Source organism: Saccopteryx leptura, chromosome 11 (assembly GCF_036850995.1).
Source record: "Saccopteryx leptura isolate mSacLep1 chromosome 11, mSacLep1_pri_phased_curated, whole genome shotgun sequence".
In the NCBI taxonomy this organism is placed as follows: Eukaryota; Metazoa; Chordata; class Mammalia; order Chiroptera; family Emballonuridae; genus Saccopteryx; species Saccopteryx leptura.
The window spans coordinates 49,901,137-49,924,764 of record NC_089513.1 but is presented as its reverse complement, the minus strand read 5'-3'; the positions used below and the strand labels follow the sequence as shown (position 1 = coordinate 49,924,764).

At 38.5% G+C, this 23,628-nt stretch overlaps 1 protein-coding gene across 4 annotated transcripts in view; it reads left to right on the top strand.

The window, feature by feature from the left end:
* Positions 1-23,628, top strand: part of METTL4 (methyltransferase 4, N6-adenosine) — a 59,540-nt gene that overhangs the window by 21,224 nt on the left and 14,688 nt on the right. For 3 of the 4 annotated variants that reach the window (XM_066352438.1, XM_066352436.1, XM_066352439.1), the window contains exons 5-6: positions 5,211-5,580; positions 8,450-8,519. In XM_066352438.1, the coding sequence (XP_066208535.1) occupies positions 5,211-5,580; positions 8,450-8,519 (440 nt within the window). The remainder of the gene's footprint in view (positions 1-5,210; positions 5,581-8,449; positions 8,520-23,628) is intronic. The other variant, XM_066352440.1, reaches the window with a different exon arrangement.

Sequence of the window (23,628 nt, the reverse complement as noted above, 5' to 3'; positions counted from 1 at the left end):
CAAGATGGGGGTTGCCGGGTGGATCCAGGTCAGGGTGCCTGTGGGAGTCCATCTCTTTGTCTCTCCTACTGTCACTTAAGAAAAAAAAAGGTTTCAGCTCATTTCTGACACTGTTTATCCAGAGACAGCATCAGATTCCATAGGTTAAGGGCTCAGTCCCTGAAGCCCTAAACATGCCAGGAATAGGCCCTGGTTGTCAGCTGTGCTTCTGATCAATCTGCTATATAGATGGTAGGTTCCTATGACCCCCTTCTTCCCAAAACAGCTTACAGAACTCAGGGAAACACTTATATTTACCAGTTTGTTAAAGGTATGATAAAGGATACAGATGAACAGCCAGGTGGAAAGACATCGGGCACGGACTGGCAGGGTCATGGCACAGGAGCTTCTGGTTTTGTGGAGTTGTAGAATGCCACCTTCCCTGTATGGGTATGTTCACCAACCTGGAAGCTCCCTGAACTGTGGACTATTGAGATTTTATGGATGCTTCCTCATGTAGGCATGATCAATTATTAACTTCATTTCTAGCCCTTTTCTCTTCTCTGGACAAGTTGGGGCGGAGTGCTAAAAATTCTGAGCTTGGTCTTTCTGGTGACCTGTGCCCATCCAGGAGTCATCACTTAGGGTTCCTAGTGCTCGCATCACTTAGGAATTTACAAGTGTGTTTAGGAGCATGGTGTCAGGGACAGGATCAAAGACAAATATTAGAGTAAAAGATGCTCCTAGTATTCTAAACACTTAGGAAATTACAGGTGTTTTAGAATTCTATGCCAGGAACCTGGGGCAGAGGCTAATACATATATTTTCAGTTATCTCACATGTACCATTTCACATTCCCACCAGCAGTGTACAAGGGTTCCAGTTTCTCCACATCCTTGTCCACACTTGTTATTTTGTTGTTGTTTTTGTTTTAAAATAGCCATCCTCATGGATGTGAGTGGCATCTCATTGTAGTTTTTATTTGCATTTCCCTAATAATTTGTGATTTTGAGCATTTTGATATGCTTTTGACCATTTGTATATCTTTGGAGAAACATATGTTTATGTCCTTTGCTTATTTTAAGATTGGTTTTGTTTTTTGGTTGAGTTTAGGGAGTTTTTAAATATATTTTTAGGTATCTATTTCTTATTAGAAACATGATTTGAAACCAACTATACTCAAAGAACCAGCTTTTTAATGTCGTTAGTTTTACTATGTGTTTTTTGTTTTGTTGATATCTGTTCTTCATTATATTCTTCCTTTTGGTTTACTTTGCTCTATTTTCCCTAATGTCTTAAAGTAGAACCTTAGGTCAATGGATTTAAATATTTTTTCTTTTCTAATATAAGCACTTAAAGCCATAGGTTTCCTTGAATTACTGCTTTAGTAGCATTCCACATTATTTTAATACATATTTTATATTTTCATTTTCATTCACTTCTAGATATTTTCTAATATTACTTATGATTTCATTTTGACCTGTATAATTTATTTAGAAGTATGCTATTTCATTCCCAAATATTTGGGGTTTATCTCGATATTTTCTTGTTACTGATTTCTAACTTAAATCATTGGGTTAGAAGATGAATATACACTGATGGTTTCAGTCTTCTTAGATTTATTAAGCCTTGTTTTTATAGCCCAGCATATGAGTTATATTTGTGAGTGTATTGTGTACTATTTTTATATCATTTTGTACAGTCTTTTTTAAAAAAAAAATTTTATTTTTTTTAATTAATTTTGAGAGAGGAGAGACAGAGAGAGGGAGGAGCAGGAAGCATCCATCAACTCCCATATGTGCCTTGACCAGGCAAGCCCAGGGTTTTGAACCGGCGACCTCAGCGTTTCCAGGTCGACGCTTTATCCACTGCGCCACCACAGGTCAGGCCTGTACAGTCTTTTTGAATGTATAGTTTATAATTGTTGGATGCAGTGTTCTGTGAGTGTCAGATCAAGTTGGTTGTTAGTATTGTTCAGAACTTCTGTGTCTTTGGAGAATTTTGGCTTAATTGGTTTATCAGTTGGTGGGTAGATTTTTTTTAGGTGAGTTTAGGATTGTTTTACTGATATAAGATCTGTGATCTACCGAATACCCTGTCAAGAACTGTCAAAGGTCTGAGCTTTTACCCTATTACGTTAGTTAAGACCTAAGATTTTATTAAAATAGGATTTTATTGCTCCCTGCGTAGCAAGAAGCATGTGTTTTATGTTCATGAATTTCCTCCAAGTCCCATGGAGAGGATGCCGAGCAGCCTTGTTAAATGCTCTGTGTTTACAAAAGGTTTGATGCATAGCTAAAGAACCCAAGCTTAGGAAACCCCAATCTTTTATATGGGTTGCAAACATATTATTCAACCTTTTACCCTTGAGGGAGCCTTTATTAAACTAGACAGCAAATAGATCTGCCCTCAGCCTTAGAGGGAGACACAATCCCCATTTCTCATGCTATACAAATCCTTGAAAAATGTATTCTGGAACAAAAGCTGTCATTGCCTTTGCTCATGTCGGGAGACCTATGGTGAATTGTGTCCTAGTTGTCTAGTGGATCATGAGGTTTTCCAGTTTGAGTGGTGTAAACAGGCACTATTCTTGGCCCTGTGGGAGCTCCAGGCACTGTTTCTTCTCTGTCCTTTTGGGCAGTCCTATTCCTGGCCTCAGATAGTAGTACCCCTGCACACTTTTGCTGATCAGTACTTAGGGGAATTTCTCCAGTGTGACTATCTGCAGATCTTTGGAGTTCTCTCTGTGCAGTTCTTTTGTCTATAGTACTGTGAACTCTGTTGGTCTTGGCTGCTGTAAATTCTCAGCTGTCTCCTCAGCTCTGGATTTCTTCTAGGCTCTGCCCAGATTACTCCTTCCTGTGGCCTAGAAACTCTCCAGAGTTGGTGGGGGCAGTTTGATTATAATATTCCTCAGAGTAATTGCTGCCTGCTCCTCTGCCTCCTTCTCCCTTTGATGAGCTTCTTGGATCTGTAAATTCATAGTCTTCATCAAATTTAAATATTTTTGGCTATTCCTCAAATATTTTTTCTTCCCCCTTATTTTATACTCTTTTACTGAGTTGGTTTCAAGTGCATCAGTCTCTTCTTCAGTGTCTAATCTGCTGTTAATCCAGTCTAGTGTATTTTTCATTTCTGCTTTGTAATTTTTTTCTCTAGATGCTCAATTTTATCTTTTTTTAATGTTTATTTTATTAACTTTAGAGAGAGAGGAAGGTGAGAGAAAGAGAGAGAGAGAGAAAGAGACAGACAGAGACAGGAACATAGATCTGTTCCAAACAGTATGTACCTTGACCAGGGATCAAACTGGCAACCTCTGTGCTTTGGAGTGATGCTCTAACCAACCGAGCTATCTGGCCAGGGCCAATTTGATCTTTTATAAAAATAGTTTTCACTTTTCTTAACATGCTCATTTTTTGTTCACATTTTGAACATATGATATGGTTATAAATGCCTTAATACCCTTTCTCCCCCTTTTTTTTTTGTTTTTTGTTTTTTTGTTTTTTTTTCTCTGAAGCTGGAAACAGGGATAGACAGTCAGACAGACTCCCGCATGCGGCCGACCGGGATCCACCTGGCATGCCCACTAGGGGGCGACGCTCTGCCCACCAGGGGGTGATGCTCTGCCCCTCCGGGGCATAGCTCTGTCGCGACCAGAGCCACTCTAGCGCCTGGGGCAGAGGCCAAGGAGCCATCCCCAGCGCCCGGGCCATCTTTGCTCCAATGGAGCCTTGGCTGCGGGAGTGGAAGAGAGAGACAGAGAGGAAGGAGGGGGGGTGGAGAAGCAGATGGGCGCTTCTCCTGTGTTCCCTGGCCGGGAATCAAACCCGGGACTTCTGCACTCCAGGCCGACGCTCTACCACTGAGCAAACCGGCCAGGGCCCCCTTTTTTCTAACCTTTTAAAAATGGCTGCAAGTAAACCTACCTGACTTTTTTTTTTTTTTTACTTATTGTATCATCTGTGTCATTCCTGTGTTTTTATTGAGTGATTTTTCCTCTTATAATGTGTTGTGTTTTCCTGATTCTTTATATTCCTGGTAGTTTTCTATTCTTTGTAAGACATTTCATTTTCAGTTTTTTGGGTACTGGATATTTTCATATCCCTATAAATATTCTTGAGCTTTGTTTTTGGACAAAGTTTCTTTTAAACTGGTTTATCCTTTTGAGACTTCCATTAAGTTCTTTTAGTTAGGACCAGAGCAGACTTTAGAGGTTTTTTATTTTTATTTTTAATTACTGAGGCAATATCTGTAAATTATGGGAGTTTCTCATTTTGGCCAGTGGGAGCAGTAACTATTTCCAGTCTTGTGTGAGTTCTAGGAATTGTTCCCATTGATCATTTCTGAATCTTTCCCTGACATTTAGTTTCATCACTCATATATGGTATCAGTACTCAGCTGGAAACTTGACATTTTGCAGCTTTAAAGCCCCTGTTCTCTCTGTATTGCTCTCTCCTATCTGGTATTCTACTACTCTGCATACTCTGCCTGCTTGCCCTTTTCTGACTCCCAGCTCTATCTCTTCTACTGAGACTTTTGAGCTCTGAACGGGTCTCCTTCCCCATGCTGCTGCCTAAAACTTTCTCAAGACGGTAAGCTGGAGCACTTACTTCTCCTTTTTACAGACCACTACTCTGTGCTGCTTGACATCCATTCAACATCTGAAGGCCTTTAGAAAAATGATTTTTAGAAGTAATTTCAGATGAAATGTACTCCATATTGTCCAAAAACAGAACTTGGCTTTTTATATAATTATGGTAGTTGCATTATTGCACAACTTTGTTGATATGTTCATTTTATAATTTTTTTAATAATTCAAGCTATATTTTATAAAATTGAAGTTGTTTATTTTAAAATTGTCACTAGAAAAATTTAAGATTAAATCCTGTGATTGAAATTTAATTCTCTTTAAAAGACTACACTTTCTTCTAGAAACATTTTTAAATTTATTTTATAACTTTAAAGATATGTTTTCTTATATCTACTGTTTTGCTATTTAATTTTTGGTGAATTTATGAAGTTGTATCACTCCCCAGTTAGGAAACTGCAGTTCAATGGTGTACGCGCATTCTTATCTTTTCACTGTAGTATAAAGTTCTTTTCCTATAAGCATTAAGAATGATCTCAGTCCATAAAAGTTCATGTAGTCAAAGCACAGTATGAATTTCATTATTTAGAAAATTGTTCTAATGTCCGTGACTTTTTAATGTACCTAAAAATTTCTCTTACAGATCAGGGGGCTGATTTTGGATGGATCTTCACAGATTATTCAACAAGGTTTAACAAGTGGCTTTCTTCATCCACTTTCTGAAAAACAGGACAAGTGTAGCGAGCCCACTACTTTACTACGCGATACCTGCAATTTGTCAGAATTATGTGAAATGGCAAAGCATTTGCCTCCTCTGAATGAAATGGAACTTCTGACGTTACAGCTGATGAAAAATGATATGTCTGTTTCAGAGCAAGATTTATTTTCAAGGATTGTTGAAAACAACTCTAGCTTTACCAAAGTGATTACCTTAATGGGACAGAAATACCTGGTGCCACCGAAAAGCAGTTTTCTTTTGTCTGACATTTCTTGTATGTACCCACTTCTAAATTGTAAGTAATTATTTTGTTTATTATTAGAAAAAGATCATTTTTCTGTGGCCTCAAAAGTCAAGAGTTAGTCTGAATGTTGAATGAGGGTAAACATTTTATGAGGATAGGATAAACACTGAATTTTTTTAGTGTAATTTTGCTTTTAGGTTCGATTTTAAAATGCTGACTTTCGCTTTTTAAAAATTTTCTTAATTCTTATTATGAACAAAGTATAAAAAACTAGTCCCCAATAGAGCAAATACAGTTGCTGTTTTGTACTTAGGAATTCAGGATATAATTGGGTTTGACCGAATAACTTTATTAACTTTTCTTTATAGCAAAGTAGAAATATTGCAGATATGAAATTAATTCTTAGCCTTTTAGGTGACATTTTAAGTTAATGTTCAGTTTATTTTATAAAATTTCTTGAAATCTTTTCTTGTATGAAGTTGAAAAACTTAAGTATTGAAGTCCAGACCAGAATTTGAATTTAGATTCTGAAGCTTGACTAATTGTGAGTCTTTGTGTACTTCATAAAACTGAGTTTCAGTTTACCAATCTGTAAAATGGATATGATAATACCTACTTTTTGAGGAGCAAATGAAATAATCTATATCAGGACCTTAGCTCCATGATTTTTGTTTTTAATATATTACAACTCAACATTCTAAGGGATGAGATCAAGTATAATTTAATCTGATGTTTATTGTTATCTAGACAATTGATATCAAAATTCAAAGTTTAAATAACATAGCTTATTAAAGAAAAACTTCTTTCAATTGCTGCCAAACCATCTTAGACATGAGTGGTTATTCATGTTACAGTATCATAAATTCCTCAGGGTAAATGATAAGTAACAAATTAATGAGAAAATTTTGCTGTGTTTGAACATTTTTTCCATTCTTTTTTGATCTTTGTTTCTCTAATAGTTTAAAAACTGTTACTTCCTTATTTTAATTTGCATTCTTTTAATTACTTATGAGATTATTCATTTACAAAAATATATTTTTGTTTATAAAAGTAAGAGAAGGGACAGCTTGTCCTTACAGTGAAATTCCAATTAATAAATGTGGGTGGAATGATGGAACTGGAAAAAAAAATTTTTTTAATATATATTTTTTAAGTTTGATTTAGACAATTAATTTTAATGGGGTGACATTGATCAACTATAGTACATAGATTCAGAGAAAACATCTCCAGATCATATTGACGTTTGGTTATGTTGTATACCCATCACCCAAAGTCAAATTGTCCTCCGTTACCTTTTATTTGGTTTTCTTTATGCCTGTCCCCTCTCCTTACTCCCTCTCTCTCCTCCCTTCCCCTCCCCCCCTGGTAACCACCACACTCTTATCTATGTTCATGAGTCTCAGTTTTGTGTCCCACCTATGTATGGAATCATACAGTTCTTAGTTTTTTCTGATTTACTTATTTCGTTCAGTATAATGTTATCAAGGTCCATCCATGTTGTCATAAATCAAGGGTTCCCAAACTACGGCCTGCGGGCCGCATGTGGCCCCCTGAGGCCATTTATCCGGCCCCGCCGCACTTCCGGAAGGGGCACCTCTTTCATTGGTGGTCAGTGAGAGGAGCATAGTTCCCATTGAACTGGTCAGTTTGTTGATTTAAATTTACTTGTTCTTTATTTTAAATATTATATTTGTTCCCTTTTTTTTTTTTTTTTTACTTTAAAATAAGATATGTGCAGTGTGCATAGGAATTTGTTCATAGCTTTTTTTTATAGTCCGGCCCTCCAATGGTCTGAGGGACAGTGAACTGGCCCCCTGTGTAAAAAGTTTGGGGACCCCTGTCATAAATGATACTGTGTCATCATTTCTTATGGCTGAGTAGTATTCCATAGTATATATTTACCGCATCTTTATTTAATCTTCTATTGAAGGGCTTTTTGGAAAATGGAAAATGAGAGAAACCTGGTAGACTTCACTTTAACTGAGTGATCAAAGGTAGTATCACCAATGATGACACATTTTGACATTTGTATTTCCTGATACATTTTTCTGATAAGGACAGGGCATTCTTCGGTGATGATACTCTTGCCCAAAATAACCTAAGTTTAACCACAAAGAAATACCAAACCCACACTGAGGTACATTTTATAAAATAACTCGTGGGTTAGCCTTCAAAAGTGTCAAGATCATAAAAGACAAAGAAAGACTGAGGAGCTTTTTCAGATTGGAGGAAATTTAGGAGACATGGCACTAAATGCAATGTGTGATCCTGATTTGGATCCAGGACCAGAAAAAAGGATACTAGGTAGACAGTTGGGGAAATTTTATTATAGCCAATATACCAGTTTTAGGACTGAAACTTCATTTCATATAAAAAGTTTAAAACAAAAAAACCTTGAGGTTTGAAAGGACCTTATTAATATTGCTGTTAAGGCTTACAGGGTACGGTATTTTAAAATCACTGGTTAAATCATTGGTGACTACATGAGCTGTAGTTATTTTTAGATAGTCTCTGTAAAAATAGTAGGTGTAATCATGTTAAAATCCCAGTGGTACTAAATTAAAGGGTTAATCTCTTAATATTTTTTGATAAGTTATTCTATTTGAATAGCTGCCACAGATTCTTTGTTGCATCGCAGTATATTTGTGTATGTAGTGAATGTACTTCAGTTTGAAGAACATGTTTATATTTTATTGTTTCTAAAAGACTTGATTGATTTTTTTTAGAGCAAGGGGAGGTTGCAGAGAGGAGCAGGAAGCGGTAGCTTGTAATAGTTGCTTCTTGTATGTGCCTTGACAGGACAAGCCTGAGGTTTCGAGTGACTTTAGTGTTTCAGGTTGGTGCTTTATCTACTGCACCACCACAGGTCAGGCCATATTTAGTTTTTAAAGTGATTCTGAAATTGTGTCTTTGTTCTTAGATGGGAAAACATATGATGTAATTGTGATAGATCCACCATGGCAGAACAAATCAGTTAAAAGAAGTAACAGGTAGGTGTAAATAAATTTTCTATTAAATATGTTTTCTAAAAGCTATTGTCCTTTGTACAATCTAGTTATGTATGCTAAAAGCATTAGTTTATAATACAGTTTGTCTCAAACTTCAAAAACACTTGAGTTTTAAAATTTTAATTTCCTTAAGTATATAATTCTCTTAAACTAGAGTACATGTAGGTGTAAAGATATTAAAAGTAATATATTCATGACTAAGATTATTGATTGAACCAGTTCAGGGATATTTTTATAACAGCAAAGGGCAGCATTTTTGCCTTCTTTGATATCAAATTATAAAGTATAGAAATATGTTCCAAAATATTGATTTCCTTAATAATCTGACCTTTGCCCTAAGCTGCTGAAGGCAATCTGTGTCATTCCTGGTAGGATTGTCTTTGTGTGTGTGTGGACATCATTTTTGAAAACACTGTATTTTCTTTATTGCTTCTCATTATTATAGTTAGATGTTAAATTAAAAAAAATCAGATAGGCCAATTCTGTAATATTCTTTGGTAATATTTTATAGTTTTCTCCAAGAGTTATTTAAAAAATATGTAGCCCTGGCCGGTTGGCTCAGCGGTAGAGCGTCGGCCTGGCATGCGGGGACCCGGGTTCGATTCCCGGCCAGGGCACATAGGAGAAGCGCCCATTTGCTTCTCCACCCCCCCCCCTCCTTCCTCTCTGTCTCTCTCTTCGCCTCCCGCAGCCAAGGCTCCATTGGAGCAAAGATGGCCCGGGCGCTGGGGATGGCTCCTTGGCCTCTGCCCCAGGCGCTAGAGTGGCTCTGGTCATGGCAGAGCAATGCCCCGGAGGGGCAGAGCATCGCCCCCTGGTGGGCGTGCCGGGTGGATCCTGGTCGGGCGTATGCGGGATTCTGTCTGACTGTCTCTCCCCGTTTCCAGCTTCAGAAAAAAAAAAAAATATGTAGCTTAAATTTTATTTGTTTTTTTTATTATCATTTTTATGGTAATCATTCCTTTGGTCTCTGTTTCTATGAGTCTGTTTTTGTTTTGTCTTGTTTGTTTTGTGTATTTGGATTTCACATAAAAGTGAAACCATATATTTGTCTTTCTCTGGCTAACTTATTTCACTTAGCATAATAACCCTCTAGATCCATTTATGTCATTACTAATGGCAAGATTTCATTTTTTTTATTGCTGTGTAATAAATACTCAGTATGTGTGTGTGTATCACATCTTTATTCATTCATCTATTGATGGACACCTAGGTTGCTTCCATGTCTTAGTTATTGTAAATAATGCTGCAAGGGGTGCATATATCTGTTTGAATTAGTGTTCTCATTTCCTTTGGATAAATAACCCAAAGTGGATTTGCTGGGTTGTATGGTATACCTGTTTTTTAAGGAATCTTTATACTGTTTTCCATAGGAGAACTGTGTACCAATTCACAGCCCCACTGACAGTACACAAGGGTTCCCTTTTATACATACCCTAGCTAAGTCTAGTTATTTGTTGACTTTTTTTTGTGTGTGGTGTGTGTGATAGAGACAGAGAGAGAGACAGAGAGGGGGACAGATAGGGACAGACAGACAGGAAGGGGGAGAGATGAGAAGCATCAATTCTTCATTGCAGCTCTTTAGTTATTCATTGATTGCTTTCTCATATGTGCCTTGACTGGGAAGCTACAGCAGAGTAAGAGACTCCTTGCTCAAGCCAGTGACTTTGGGCTCAACCAGGGACCTTGGGCTCAAGCCAGCAACCTTGGGCTTCAAGCCAGTGACATTTAGGCTCAAGCCAGCGACCCCACACTCAAGCTGTTGAGCCCATGCTCAAACTAGTGACCTCGGGGTTTTGAACCTGGGTTCTCTGCATTCTAGTCTGATGCTCTATCCACTGTACCACTGCCTGGTCAGGCATTTGTTCACTTTTTGATAATAGTCATTCTGACAGGTGTGAGGTAATATCTAATTGTTTTTTGATTTGCATTTTCCTGATGATTAGTAATGTTGAGCATCTTTTCATGTCTGTTGACTGTATGTCTTCTTTGGAGAAATGTCTTTTCATGTGTCCTTTACCCATTTTTCTGTTGGATTGTTTTTTATTATTGAGTTGTATAAATTTCTTTATTTCTTTTTTTAAGAGAGAGAAACAGAGACTGACTGACAGGAAGAGAGAGAGATGAGAAGCATCAACTTTTAATTATGGCACCTTAGTTTTTCATTAATTACTTTCTCCTGTGTGCCTTGACTGGGAGGTTCCAGCCAAGCCAGTAACCCCTTGCTCAAGACAGTGACCTTGGGCTCAAGCCAGCAACCTTGGGCTTTAAGCCAGCAACTTTTGTTTCCAACCATGGGGTAATGTCTTTATGATCTCATGTTCAAGCTGGCGACCCCACGCTCAAGCTAGTGAGCCTGTGCTCAAGCCAGATAAGCCTGCGCTTAACCCAGCGACCTTGGGGTTTCAAACTTGGGTCCTCAGCATTCCAGGCTTAAGCATCCCAGGCTGATGCTCTATTCACTGTGCCACCACCAGGTCAGGCTGTGTGAATTTCTTATATATTTTGAATATCAACCCAGATGAAATATATCATTTGTGAATATATTCTCCCTTTCATTAGGCTGTTGTTTTGTTCACTGTGCAGGAAGCTTTTTAGTTTGATGCAGTCCCATTTATTTAGTTTTGCTTTTGTTTCCCTGCTTGAGAGGATGTATCAAAAAGATATTGCTCAACTGATGTCAAATAGTTTACTTCCTGTGTTTTCTTCTTGGACTTTTATGGTTTCAGCCCTTACATTTAAGTCTTTAACTCATTTTGAGTTTATTTTTGTTAGCCAATGAAAATTTTAAGGCATATGTGAAAGGTTTACTACACCGGCCTGGCCAGTTTGCTCTGTGGATAGAGTATCAGCTTGGCATGCAGATGTCCCAGGTATGATCCCTGGTCAGGGCACACATGAGAAGCAGCCATCTACTTTTTTTCCCCTCAGTCTCCCTTTCTCTCTCTGTTCCCCTCTCGAAGCCAGTGGCTCAGTTGGTTCGAGCGGCAGCTTGGGTTGCTGAAGACAGCTCTGTTGATTCGAGCATTGGTCCCGAATGGGGGTTGCTGGGTGGATCCCGGTTGGGGCACATGTGGGAGTCTATCTCCTCTCTTCTCACTTACAAAAAAAGAAAATAAAGGCTTACACTACCAAGTATCAAGACCAATTTAACAAGCTATAATAACTAAGATTGTATTTTTGAAAGGTAACAGGTGGAACAATGAAATAAAATAGAATTCAGAAACAAATTCTCACATATATAATTACCTGATTTATAACAAAAGTGACATTGTTGTGCAGGGGTGAAATACTTATTTTTTAGATAAATAATGCTTATTCAAGGTCATATTTATGAGGAAAAATAATGAATTATGAACCCTACCTTATACCCATTTACATCAATTCTTTTTTTCTTATTAATTTTAATGGGGTGAAATTGATAAATCAGGGTACATATGTTCAGAGAAAACATCTTCAGGTTATTTTGACATTTGATTATGTTGCATACCCATCACCCTAAGTCAAATTGTCTTCTGTCACCTTCTATCTGGTTTTCTTTGTGCCCCTCCCCTCCCCCCAGCCCCTCCCTTTACTCCGCCCTCCCCGCCCCCGTAACCACCACACTCTTGTCCATGTCTCTGAGTCTCATTTTTATTTTTATTTTTTTTCTGAGTCTCATTTTTATGTCCCACCTGTGTATGGAATCATATAGTTTTTAGTTTTTTCTGATTTACTTATTTCACTCCGTATAATGTTATCAAGGTCCATCCATGTTGTTGTAATGATCCAATGTCATCATTTCTTATGGCTGAGTAGTATTCCATAGTATATATGTACCAAAGCTGCTTTTTTTAAATCTTATTTTTATTAATTTTAATGCAATGACATTGATAAATCAGGGTACATATGTTCTGAGAAAACATATCCAGATTATTTTGACATTTTATTATACTGCATACCCCTTACCCAAAGTCAAATTGTCTTCTGTCACCTTCTATCTGGTTTTCTTTGTGCCACTACCCTCCCCCTACCCCCTACCTCTTCTTCCTTGCCCCCTCCTCACCCCTCCACCCCACCCCCTGTTACCATCACATTCTTGTCCATGTCTCTGAGTCTCATTTTTATGTCCCATCTATGTATGGGTTCATACAGTTCTTAGTTTTTTCTGATTTACTTATTTCACTCCTTATAATGATATCAAGGTCCATCCATGTTATTGTAAATGATCCAATGTCATCATTCCTTATGGCTGAGTAGTATTCCATAGTATATATGTACCAAATCTTTTTAATCCACTCATCCACTGATGGACACTAGGGCTGTTTCCAGATCTTCACTATTGTGAACAATGCTGCCATAAACATGGGGGTGCATTTCTCCTTTTGGAATAGTGCTATGCTGTTCTTAGGATATATTCCTAAAAGTGGGATAGCTGGGTCCAAAGGCAGTTTGATTTTTAATTTTTTGAGGAATCTTCATACTGTTTTCCACAGTGGCTGCACCAGTCTGCATTCCCACCAGCAGTGCAGGAGGGTTCCCTTTTCTCCACGTCCTCGCCAGCACTTATTCTGTGTTGTTTTGTTGATGAGTGGCATTCTGACTGTTGTGAGGTGGTATCTCATTGTGGTTTTATTTGTACTTCTCTAATGATTAGTGATGGTTAGCATTTTTTCATATGCCTATTGGCCATCTGTATGTCCTCTATGGAGAGTGTCTATTCATATCTTTTGCCCATTTTTTGATTGGATTCTTTGTCTTCCTGGTGTTGAGTTTTACAAGTTCTTTATAAATTTTGGTTATTAACCCCTTATCAGATGTATTGTCGAGTATCTTCTCACATTGTGTAGTTTGTCTTTTTATTCTGTTCTTATTGTCTTTAGCTGTGCAAAAGCTTTATAGTTTGATATAGTCCCATTTGTTTATTCTGTCTTTTGTTTCACTTGTCCATGGAGATAAATCAGCAAAATATTGCTGTGAGAGATGTCGGAGAGCTTACTGCCTTTGTTTTCTTCTAAGATGCTTATGGTTTCATGACTTATATTTAAGTCTTTTATCCATTTTGAGTTTATTTTTATGAATGGTGTAAGTTGGTGGTCTAGTTTCATTTTTTTGCAGGTAGATGTCCAGTTTTCCCAACACCATTTGTTAAAGAGGCTGTCTTTACTCCATTGTATGCTCTTACCTCCTTTGTCAAATATCAGTTGTCCATAAAGGTGTTGGTTTATTTCTGGGTTCTCAGTTCTGTTCCATTGATCTATATACCTGTTCTTATGCCAGTACCAGGCTGTTCTAAGTACAATGGCCTTGTAGTATAACTTGATATGAGGAAGTATGTTACCTCCCGCTTTATTCTTCCTTTTCAAGATTGCTGAGGCTATTCATGTTCATTTTTGGTTCCATATAAATTTTTGGAATATTTGTTCTATATCCTTGAAGTATGTCATTGGTATTTTAATTGGTATTGCATTGAATTTATAAATTGCTTTGGGTAATATAGACATTTTAATGATGTTTACTCTTCCTAACCATGAGCACGGTATATGCTTCCACTTGTCTGTATCTTCTTTGTTTTCTTTTATCAATGTCTTATATAATTTTCCAAGTACAAGTCTTTAATATACTTGGTTATATTTACTCCTAGGTACTTTATTTTTTTGGTTGCAATAGTGAAGGGGATTATTTCCTTAATTTCTTTTTCTGACAGTTCATTGTGGGTGTATAAAAATACCTCTGATTTCTGAATATTAATTTTATATCCTGCCTCCTTGCTGAATTTATTTATCAGGTCCACTAGTTTTTTGACTGAGACTTTAGGGTTTTCTATGTACAATACCAGATCATCTGCAAATAATGATAATTTTACTTCTTCTTTTCCAATTTGGATGCCTTTTATTTCTTTTTCTTGTCTGATTGCTGTGGCTAGGATTTCCAAAACTACGTTGAATAAGAGTGGTGAAAGGGGGCACCCTGCCTTGTTCCTGATCTTAAGGGGATTGCTTTTAATTTTTGCCCATTGAGTATGATGTTGGCTGTGGGTTTGTCATAGATGGCCTTTATCATGTTGAGGTATGTTCCCTGTATTCCCACTTTGCTGAGTGTTTTGATGATGAATGGGTGCTGGGATTTTATCAAATGCTTTTTCTGCATCTATTGAAATTATCATGTGGTTTTTCTCCTTCCTTTTGTTTATGTGATGAATCACATTGATAGATTTGTGAATATTGTACCAGTCTAACCTCCCTAGCATAAATCCCACTTGATCATGATGTATGATTTTTTTCATATATTGCTGAATCCGGTTTGCTAATATTTTGTTGAGGATTGTAGCAGCTAAAATCATCAGGGATATTGGCCTATAATTTTCTTTCTTTGTGTTGTCTTTGCCTGGTTTTGGAATCAGAATTATGCTTGCCTCATTAAAGGAGTTTGGAAGTCTTTCTTCCTCTTGAATTTTTGTAAATAGCTTGAGAAGGATAGGAGTTAGTTCTTTGAATATTTGGTGGAATTCACTTGTGAAGCCATCAGGCCCAGGACTTTTCTTTGTTGGGAGTTCTTTAATAATTGTTTCAGTCTCATTTGTTGTAATCGGTCTGTTTAAATTTTCTGATTCTTACAGATTGATTTTTGAAAGATTGTATGTTTCAAGGAATTTGTTCATTTCATCTAGGTTGTCTAGTTTTTTGGCATACAGTTCTTCATAGTACTTTCTTACAATATTTTGTATTTCTGTAGTGTCAGTTGTTATTTCTGCACTCTCATTTCTAATTTTATTTATTTGAGTCCTCTTTTTTTTAGGTGAGTCTAGTTAAAGGTTCATTGATCTTGTTTACCTTTTCAAAAAACCAGCTCCTGGTTTCATTGATCCTCTTTATTGTTTCTTTAGCCTCGATGCCATTTATTTCTGCTCTGATCTTTATTATTTCCTTCCTTCTACTACTCTGGGCTTTACTTGCTATTCTTTTTCTAGTTCTTTTAGATGCAGGGTCAAGTTGTTTATCTGAGCTGTTTCTGGCTTCTTAAGGTATGCCTGGAATGCTATGACCTTCCCTCTCAGGACTGCTTTTGCTGTGTCCCATAAATTTTGATTTGATGTATGTTCATTATCATTCGTTTCTAGGAATTTTTTAATTTCTTCTTTGATCTTATTGTTAACCCATTCGTTATTAGGTGTGGTTTTTTTTTTTTGTATTTTTCTGAAGTTGGAAACAGGGAGGCAGTCAGACAGACTCTCGCATGCACCCAACCGGATTCCACCTGGCGTGCCCACCAGAGGGCGATACTGTGCTCATCTGGGGCATCGCTCTGTTGCAACCAGAGCCATTCTAGCACCTGAGGCTGAGTCCACAGAGCCATCCTCAGCGTCCAGGCCAACTTTGCTCCAATGGAGCCTTGGCTGAGGGAGGGGAAGAGAGACAGAGAGGAAGGATAGGGGGAGGGGTGGAGAAGCAGATGGGCGCTTCTCCTGTGTGCCCTGGCCGGGAATCGAACTTGGGACTCCTGCATGCCAGGCCAACACTCTACCACTGAGCCAACCGGCCAGGGCCCATTCGTTATTTAATAGCATGCTATTTAGTTTCCAAGTGTGTGAGTATTTTTCAGTTTTTCTGTTGTGGTTGATTTCTAGTTTCATGCCATTGTGATCAGAGAAAATGCTTGATATGATTTAAATCTTCTTAAATTTGTTGAGACCGCTTTTGTGCCCTAACATGTGGTCTATCCTAGAGAATGTACCATGTGCATTTGAAAAGAATGTATATTCTGCTGCTTTAGGGTGAAAGTTTCTGATGATGTCTATTAAATCGAGTTGATCTAGTGTGTTTTTTAAGTCTGTTTCTTTGTTAATTTTCTTTCTTGAGGATCTATCTAGTGATGTTAGTGGGTATTGAAATCCCCTACTATTATAGTACTGCTGTTGATCTCCTCCTTTATATCCATCAAAGTCTGCTTTATGTATTTAGGTGCTCCTATATTAGGTGCGTAGATATTTATAATGATTATATCTTTCTATTGGATTGCTCCCTTTATTATTATGTAGTGACCTTCTTTATCTCTTACTATAGCCTTTGTTTTAAAGTCCATTTTGTCTGATACAAGTATTGCTACCCCAGCTTTTTTTAAATTTCCATTTGCATGAAATAATTTTTCCTTCCTTTTACCTTTAGTCTGTATGCATCTTTTGATTTAAGGTGTGTCTCTTGTATACAGCATATGTACAGGTCCTGTTTTCTTATCCATGCAGCTACCCTATGTCTTTTGATTGGATTATTTAATCCATTTACATTTAAGGTTATTATTAATATGTAGTTGTTTATTGCCTTTTTATTCTTTAAAGCTGTATTCCTCTTTTGCTATATTCATTTTCCCCTTTGATCTGTTCATAACAGGCCCCTTAGCATTTCTTGCAGCATTGGTTTGGTTGTAGTGAATTCCTTGTTTTTTTTTTTGTCTGGGAAGCTTTTTATTTCTCCTTCAATTTTAATTGATAGCCTTGCTGGATAAAGTAGACTTGGTTGTAGGTTCTTGTTCCACATTACTTTGAATATTTCTTGCCATTCCCTTCTGGTCTCAAGTGTTTCTGTTGAGAAGTCAGATGTCATCCTTATGGGGGCTCCTTTGTAAGGGATAGCCTTTTTTCTCTAGTAGCTTTTAATATTTTCTCTTTATCACTTAGCTTTGGTATTTTAATTATGATGTGTCTTAGTGTAGATTTCTGTGGGTTTCTCTTTAATGGAGTTCTCTGTGCTTCTTGAACATGTGAGACTTTTTCTGCCTCAATTTAGGGAAGTTTTCAGGTATGATTTGATTGAACAAAGTTTCTATCCCTTGTTCTTTCTCTTCTTCAGTAACCCCTATGATGCAGATATTATTTATCTTCATGTTGTCACAGAGTCTCTTAAGAGTTTCCTCAGACATTTTGAGTCTCTTTTCTTTTTTCTGCTCTGCTTCCATGCCTTCGTTTATCTTGTCCTCTAACTCACTGATTCTACCCTCAGCTTCATTCATCCTTCCTTTAATTCCTTCCATTGTGTTCTTCAATTCTGATATTGTATTTGTCATTTCTGACTGATTATTTCAATTTCCTTTATTATATTTGCTATCTCTTTATTTAGGTGTTTATAATGACCATCTATTGTTCTAAGCTCTTTGAACATCCTAACAATCATTATTTTAAACTCTGCATCCAGAAATTTGATTATATCTGACTCATTCAGGTCCTTCTCTGGGGATTTCTCTTGATTCACTTGGGTTGCATTTCTCTGCCTGCCCTTTTTGTCTGTGTATAAGAAGGATTTGGCCACTGGAGTCCAAAGGGTGTTGCCTTTGTGTTCCCTAGGTGTGGTCTGTCTGCTAGCCCACCACTCCTTCTACCCCTGCCTAGGGCATTCCGGTATGGGTGTTGCCCGCACTAGCCTGCTGCGGCTCTTGCTTTGGTTTCCGCCTCTCCTTCATGGGAGAGGCTGTGTTCACGTGCCTGGTTCTACAAGCCTCAGCCGGTCTCCGCCTTCACCCCGCCCCCACTGGTGGGGTTGCACGCTGTACATGTGCTACAAGCCTCAAGCCTCGGCACTAAGGGCAGGGGTGAGCACCTTTGCTCAGCTTTAGGTCTCTGCCTGTTTCCGGGCTTCTGCCCCGCCTTCATGGTTAGAGCCGGCTTGCTTGTCAGGCCACAAACCTCGGCTCTGTGGGCCGGGCAGGGCTGCTGGCCCGCACTCAGCTGTGGATCTCTGCCTTTCCCTGGGCTTTTGCTCCGCCCCCGCAGGCAGAGCTGGGTTACACCTAGGGCCGCAAGCCTGGGCTCCGCAGGTCGAGTGAGGCTGCGAGCCTGGGTGCCCTTGCTCAGCAGTGGATCTCCTTCTGTTCCAGGCTCCCACCTTTTCCCCGCAGGTGGGATTGCAGGCAGGCCCGCAGCTTGGCGGGAAGGATTTCATGTATCCCCTTTGCCCTCTGCCCCCGTGGGGCTAGACTCAATTCACCTGGGGCCTCAGGCGTGGCTGACTGGCTTCCATCCCCGCTGATGGAACCATGCCTCTGCATCCTGCCGCTTCTCGCCCTACAGCTAGCCCTCAGCAGTGTGGGTTGGGGTGCTGCAGGTCAGACCCTAACACTCCATACTGTAGTCCTGAAAGCTCCCTCCTTCTAAGCGACTCTGCTCTGAGTGCCGTGGGAGAGCTTGTTTGGGTGGTATCCTGCTTCCCTTTGCTGGTATTGCTGTTTCCAAGGGAAATATTTGCTTCAGATTTGGGGAGTGACTCAGCCCAGGGGTTAGGGTGGCCGTCTTTCAAAGTGTTTCTACCTGTGCCTTTTAAATTACACTCTCTTCCTGCTACTCCACTCCTCTTCTCTCTCCCCATCCCCCAGAGCCCTGGGTGGGTGGTTGTGAAAGAGGTTTTCTGCGTGGTCCCTTTAAGAAGAGTCCTGGGTCTGAGAAAACTATCTCTTTCTCACAAACAGTATCCTGACTTGTTTCTCAGCTAAATACTGTCCATAAGCCTCTTCTAGGCTCTGGAGATGCAGGCTGGGGCTTTGTTCCTGGGGCCCAGGTCCCTCCCCGCTCTGCTAAACTCTCTTCCCACCATGCAAGTCTCTCCGGGCTGCCATTTGCTCCCCAGAGCTGGGCAGCCCTCTCCGTGTTTCTGCTTTTCCTACCAGTCTCACGTGGCTTCTTCAGTGTTCCTTAGTTGAAGAGTCCTCTTAGTTTAGTTCAAAGTTGTTTTTTCCAGATGATGGTTCTTAAAATTAAGTTGTAATCCACTTTGGTTCTGAAAGTTGGAAGTTGGTACATCCACCTACTCCATTGCCATCTTGCCGCCCCTCTTTTTTCAATTTAAAACTAATTACAATTTACATTCAATATTATTTTATATCAGTTTCAGGTATATAGCATAGTGGCCAATCATATACCCTATAAACTATTCCCCTCTATATTTTCTGAACACAAATGGCACCATACATAGTAGCTATTACAATGTATGTGAATAAGGGTAGTGAAAGAGGATATTTCTGTCTTTTCCTGATCTTAGGGAAAATGCTTTTAGTTTTTACCCATTGAGTATGATGTTGGCTATGGGTCTGTTATATATAGCCTTTATTATATTGAGGTATGCTCCCTCTATTCTCATTTTGCTGAGAGTTTTTATCTAAATGGGTACTGGATTTTATCAAATGCAGTTTTATATCTAGTGATGTGATCATGTGATTTTTATCCTTCATTTTGTTTATGTTATGTTTCATGTTTATTGATTTGTGAATATTGTACCAACCTTGCACCTGGAATAAATCCCGCTTGATCATGGTATATGATCTTTAAAATTTATTGCTGGATCCAATTTGCTAATATTCTGTTGAGGGTTTTTTTTTTATTTTATTTATTTATTTTTTACAGAGACAGTGAGTCAGAGAGAGGGATAGACAGACAGGAACAGAGAGAGATGAGAAGCATCAATCATTATTAGTTTCTCATTGCGCGTTGCAACACCTTAGTTGTTCATTGACTGCTTTCTCATATGTGCCTTGACCGGGGGCCTTCAGCAGACCCAGTAATCCCTTGCTCGAGCCAGCAACCTTGGGTCCACGCTGGTGAACTTTGCTCAAAGCAGATGAGCCCGCGCTCAAGCTGGCAACCTCAGGGTCTCGAACCTGGGTCCTCTGCATCCCAGTCTGATGCTCTATCCACTGCGCCACCACCTGGTCAGGCTCTGTTGAGGATTTCAATGTTAATGTTCATCAGGGATATTGACCTAGAATTTTTTTCTTTTAGTATCTTTATTTGGTTTTGGGATTAGGTTAATTATGGCCTTTTAAAATGAGCTTGGAAGTGTTCCCTCCTCTTTAAATTTTTGGAATACTTTCAGAAGGATAGATGTCTTGAATGTTTGGTAAATTTCACCTGTGAAGCCATCTGGTCCAGGACTTTTGTTTGCTGGGAGTTTTTTGATTACTGCTTCTATTTCAGTAGTTGTATTTGGTCTATTTAGGTTTTCTGATTCTTCCTGATTCAGTTTTGGAAGATTCTGTGTTTCTAGGAATTTATCCATTTTTCACAGGTTGTTCAGTATGTTGGCATATACCATATTTCCCTATGTATAAGACGCTCTCATGTATAAGATGCACCTTAATTTTGGGACAAAATTTGAAAAAAAAATTACATAAAGTTATTGAACTGAAGTTTTATTCATTGTAAAATTCATGCAACTCCTCATCCGTGCAAAAAAGTAGGAAATGCAAGTAAAAAAACCTACAACCACTGTATAAGACGCACCCAGGTTTTAGACCCCAAATTTTTCAAAAAAAAAAGTGCATCTTATACATGAGGAAATACGATAGTTGTTCATAGTATTTTCTTACAATTCTTTGTATTTCTGTGGTGTCAATTGTTGCTTCATCTCTTTTATTTCTGATTTTATTTACTTGGTTCCTCTCTTTTTCTTGATGAGTCTGGTTAAAGGTTCATCAGTGTTGTTTATCTTTTCAAAGAACCTGCTCTTGGTTTCATTGATCTTTGTATTATTTTTGTTTTTAGTTTCTATGTCATTTATTTCTGCTCTGACCTTTATTATTTCTTTCCTTCTACTTACTCCTGGCTTTGTTTGTTGTCCTTTTTCTAGTTCTTTTTGGTGTAGGGTGAGATTGTGTATTTGGGATTTTTTTCCTACTTGAGATAGACTTGTAATACAGTGAACTTCCCTCTCAGCACTGATTTTCCTGTGTCCCATAGATTTTAAGTTGTATGTTCATTTTCATTTGTTTCTAGGTAACTTTTTATTTTTTGTTTGATCTCGTCGTTAACCCATTCATTGTTTAGTATGAATGTTTTTCAGTATTCTTTATTGTAGTTGGGTTCTAGTGTCATACCACTGTGTTTAGAGAAGTTGTTCAATATGATTTTAATTTTCTTGAATTTATTGACTTATTTTGTATCCTAACTTATGGTTTATTTTTGAGAACGTTCTGTGTGCATTTGAAAAGAATATATGTTCTGCTGCTTGGGAATGGAATATTCTGTAAATATCAATTAACTGCATCAGATCCATTGTGTTGTTTGAGATTGTTGTTGCTTTGCTGATTTTTTTTTTTTTCTGAAGCTGGAAATGGGGAGAGACAGTCAGACAGACTCCCGCATGCGCCCGACCAGGATCCACCTGGCATGCCCCACCAGGGGCGACGCTCTGCCCACCAGGGGGCGATGCTCTGCCCCTCCGGGGCGTCGCTCTGCTGCAACCAGAGCCACTCTAGCGCCTGGGGCAGAGGCCAAGGAGCCATCCCCAGCGCCCGGGCCATCTTTGCTCCAATGGAGCCTTGACTGCGGGAGGGGAAGAGAGAGACAGAGAGGAAGGAGGGGGTGGGGGTGGAGAAGCAAATGGGCGCTTCTCCTATGTGCCCTGGCCGGGAATCGAACCCGGGTCCCCTGCACGCCAGGCTGACGCTCTACCGCTGAGCCAACCGGCCAGGGCTGCTTTGCTGATTTTTTGTCTGTAAGATCTATCCATTGGTGTCAGTGAGGTGTTAAAATCCCCTAGTATGACTGTATTGCTATTGGTCTTTGCCTTTAGTCCATAAAAATCTGCTTTGTATATTTAGGTTCTCCTGTGTTGGGTTTATATATGTTTACAAGGGTTATCCTCTTGTTGCATCAATCCCTTTAGTATTATTTAGTGACAGTCTTTCTTTTTATGGCAGTCTCTATTTCTTTTTTGTTTAGAGTGTGTTTTGTCTGATGTAAGTATTGCTACCCCAGCTTTTATTTTTGTTTCCATTTCCATGGAGTATTTTTTCCATTCCTCTACTTTCAGTCTGTATATGTCTTTTGTTCTGAGGTGGGTCTGCTGTGGAGAGGAGGGTTATGTTTTATTATCCATTCAGCTACCCTATGCTTTTTGATTGGAGCATTTAATCTGTTTAAGGTTATTATTGATAGGTACTTATTTATTGCCATTTTACTCTCTATATTTGTGTTTCTCTCTCTTTCTCTCTCTATTTCTTTTTTGTAAAGCAGGTACTTTAACATTTCTTGCAATAATGCTTTGGTGGTAATAACTCCTTTAGCTGCTTTTTTTTGGTTGGGAAACTCTTTAGTTAGCCTTCAGTTTTAAATGATAGCCTTGATGGCTAGAGTTGTCTTAGTGGTAGGTCCTTGTTTTTCATCACTTTGAGTATTTCCTGGTAATCCCTCTGACCTGAAGTATTTCTGTTGAGAAATCAAAGGATAATCTTATGGGAGCTCCCTTGTAGGTAACTGTCTTTCCCCTGCTGCTTTAATGTGCTGCTTTTATGATTCATTATCTTTAACTTTTGTCATTTTAATCATTATGTATCTAGATGTAGAGCCTTTTGATTTCATCTTGATTAGGATTCTGTGCTTCCTGAACTTGTGTGGCTTTTTCCTTCACCAGGTTAGGGAAGTTTTTAGCTATTATTGTTTCAAACAGGTTCTCTATCCCTTGTCATTATGTTATTACATATTATGTTATACCAGTCTTTTCTCAGCTTTCTTAATTCTGTTTTCTTTTTGATTCTGTGCTTGGGTGCTTACTTTTATCTTGTCCTCTGTATTGCTGATTTGATCCTCTCCTTCTTCTAACCTGCTGTTGATTCCTTCTAATGTATTCCTTTTTAAAAAAAAATTTTTTCCCATTGATTTGAGAGAGAGACAGAGAAAAAAATCATCAACTGTTGTTCTACTTAGCTGTTCCTTGGTTGCTTCTCATATGTGCCCTGACTGGGCATCAGATTGTGATTTCAGCATACCAGGGCAATGCTCTGTCACTGAGCCACCTGGCCAGGCCCCTTGTGGTGTATTCTTTATTTCAGATATTGTATTCTTTATTTCTTTCTGGTTCAATTTTATGGTTTCTATACCCTTGTCAATGCTTACTATCTCTTTATTTAAGTTCTCACTGAGAATGTCCATTCTTCCCCTAAGCTCCTTGGGCATTTTAAACTCTACATCTGGTATTTTGGTTGCTTCCATTTCATTTAATTCTTTTTCTGGGTATTTTTCTTGTTTTTCATTTGGGGCATATTTCTTTGTCTTCCCATTTTTTTCCCTGCCTTTTTGTGTTTGTTTCTGTGCATTAGGCAGATCTGTTACTGTTTTCAAGCTTGTTTTAAG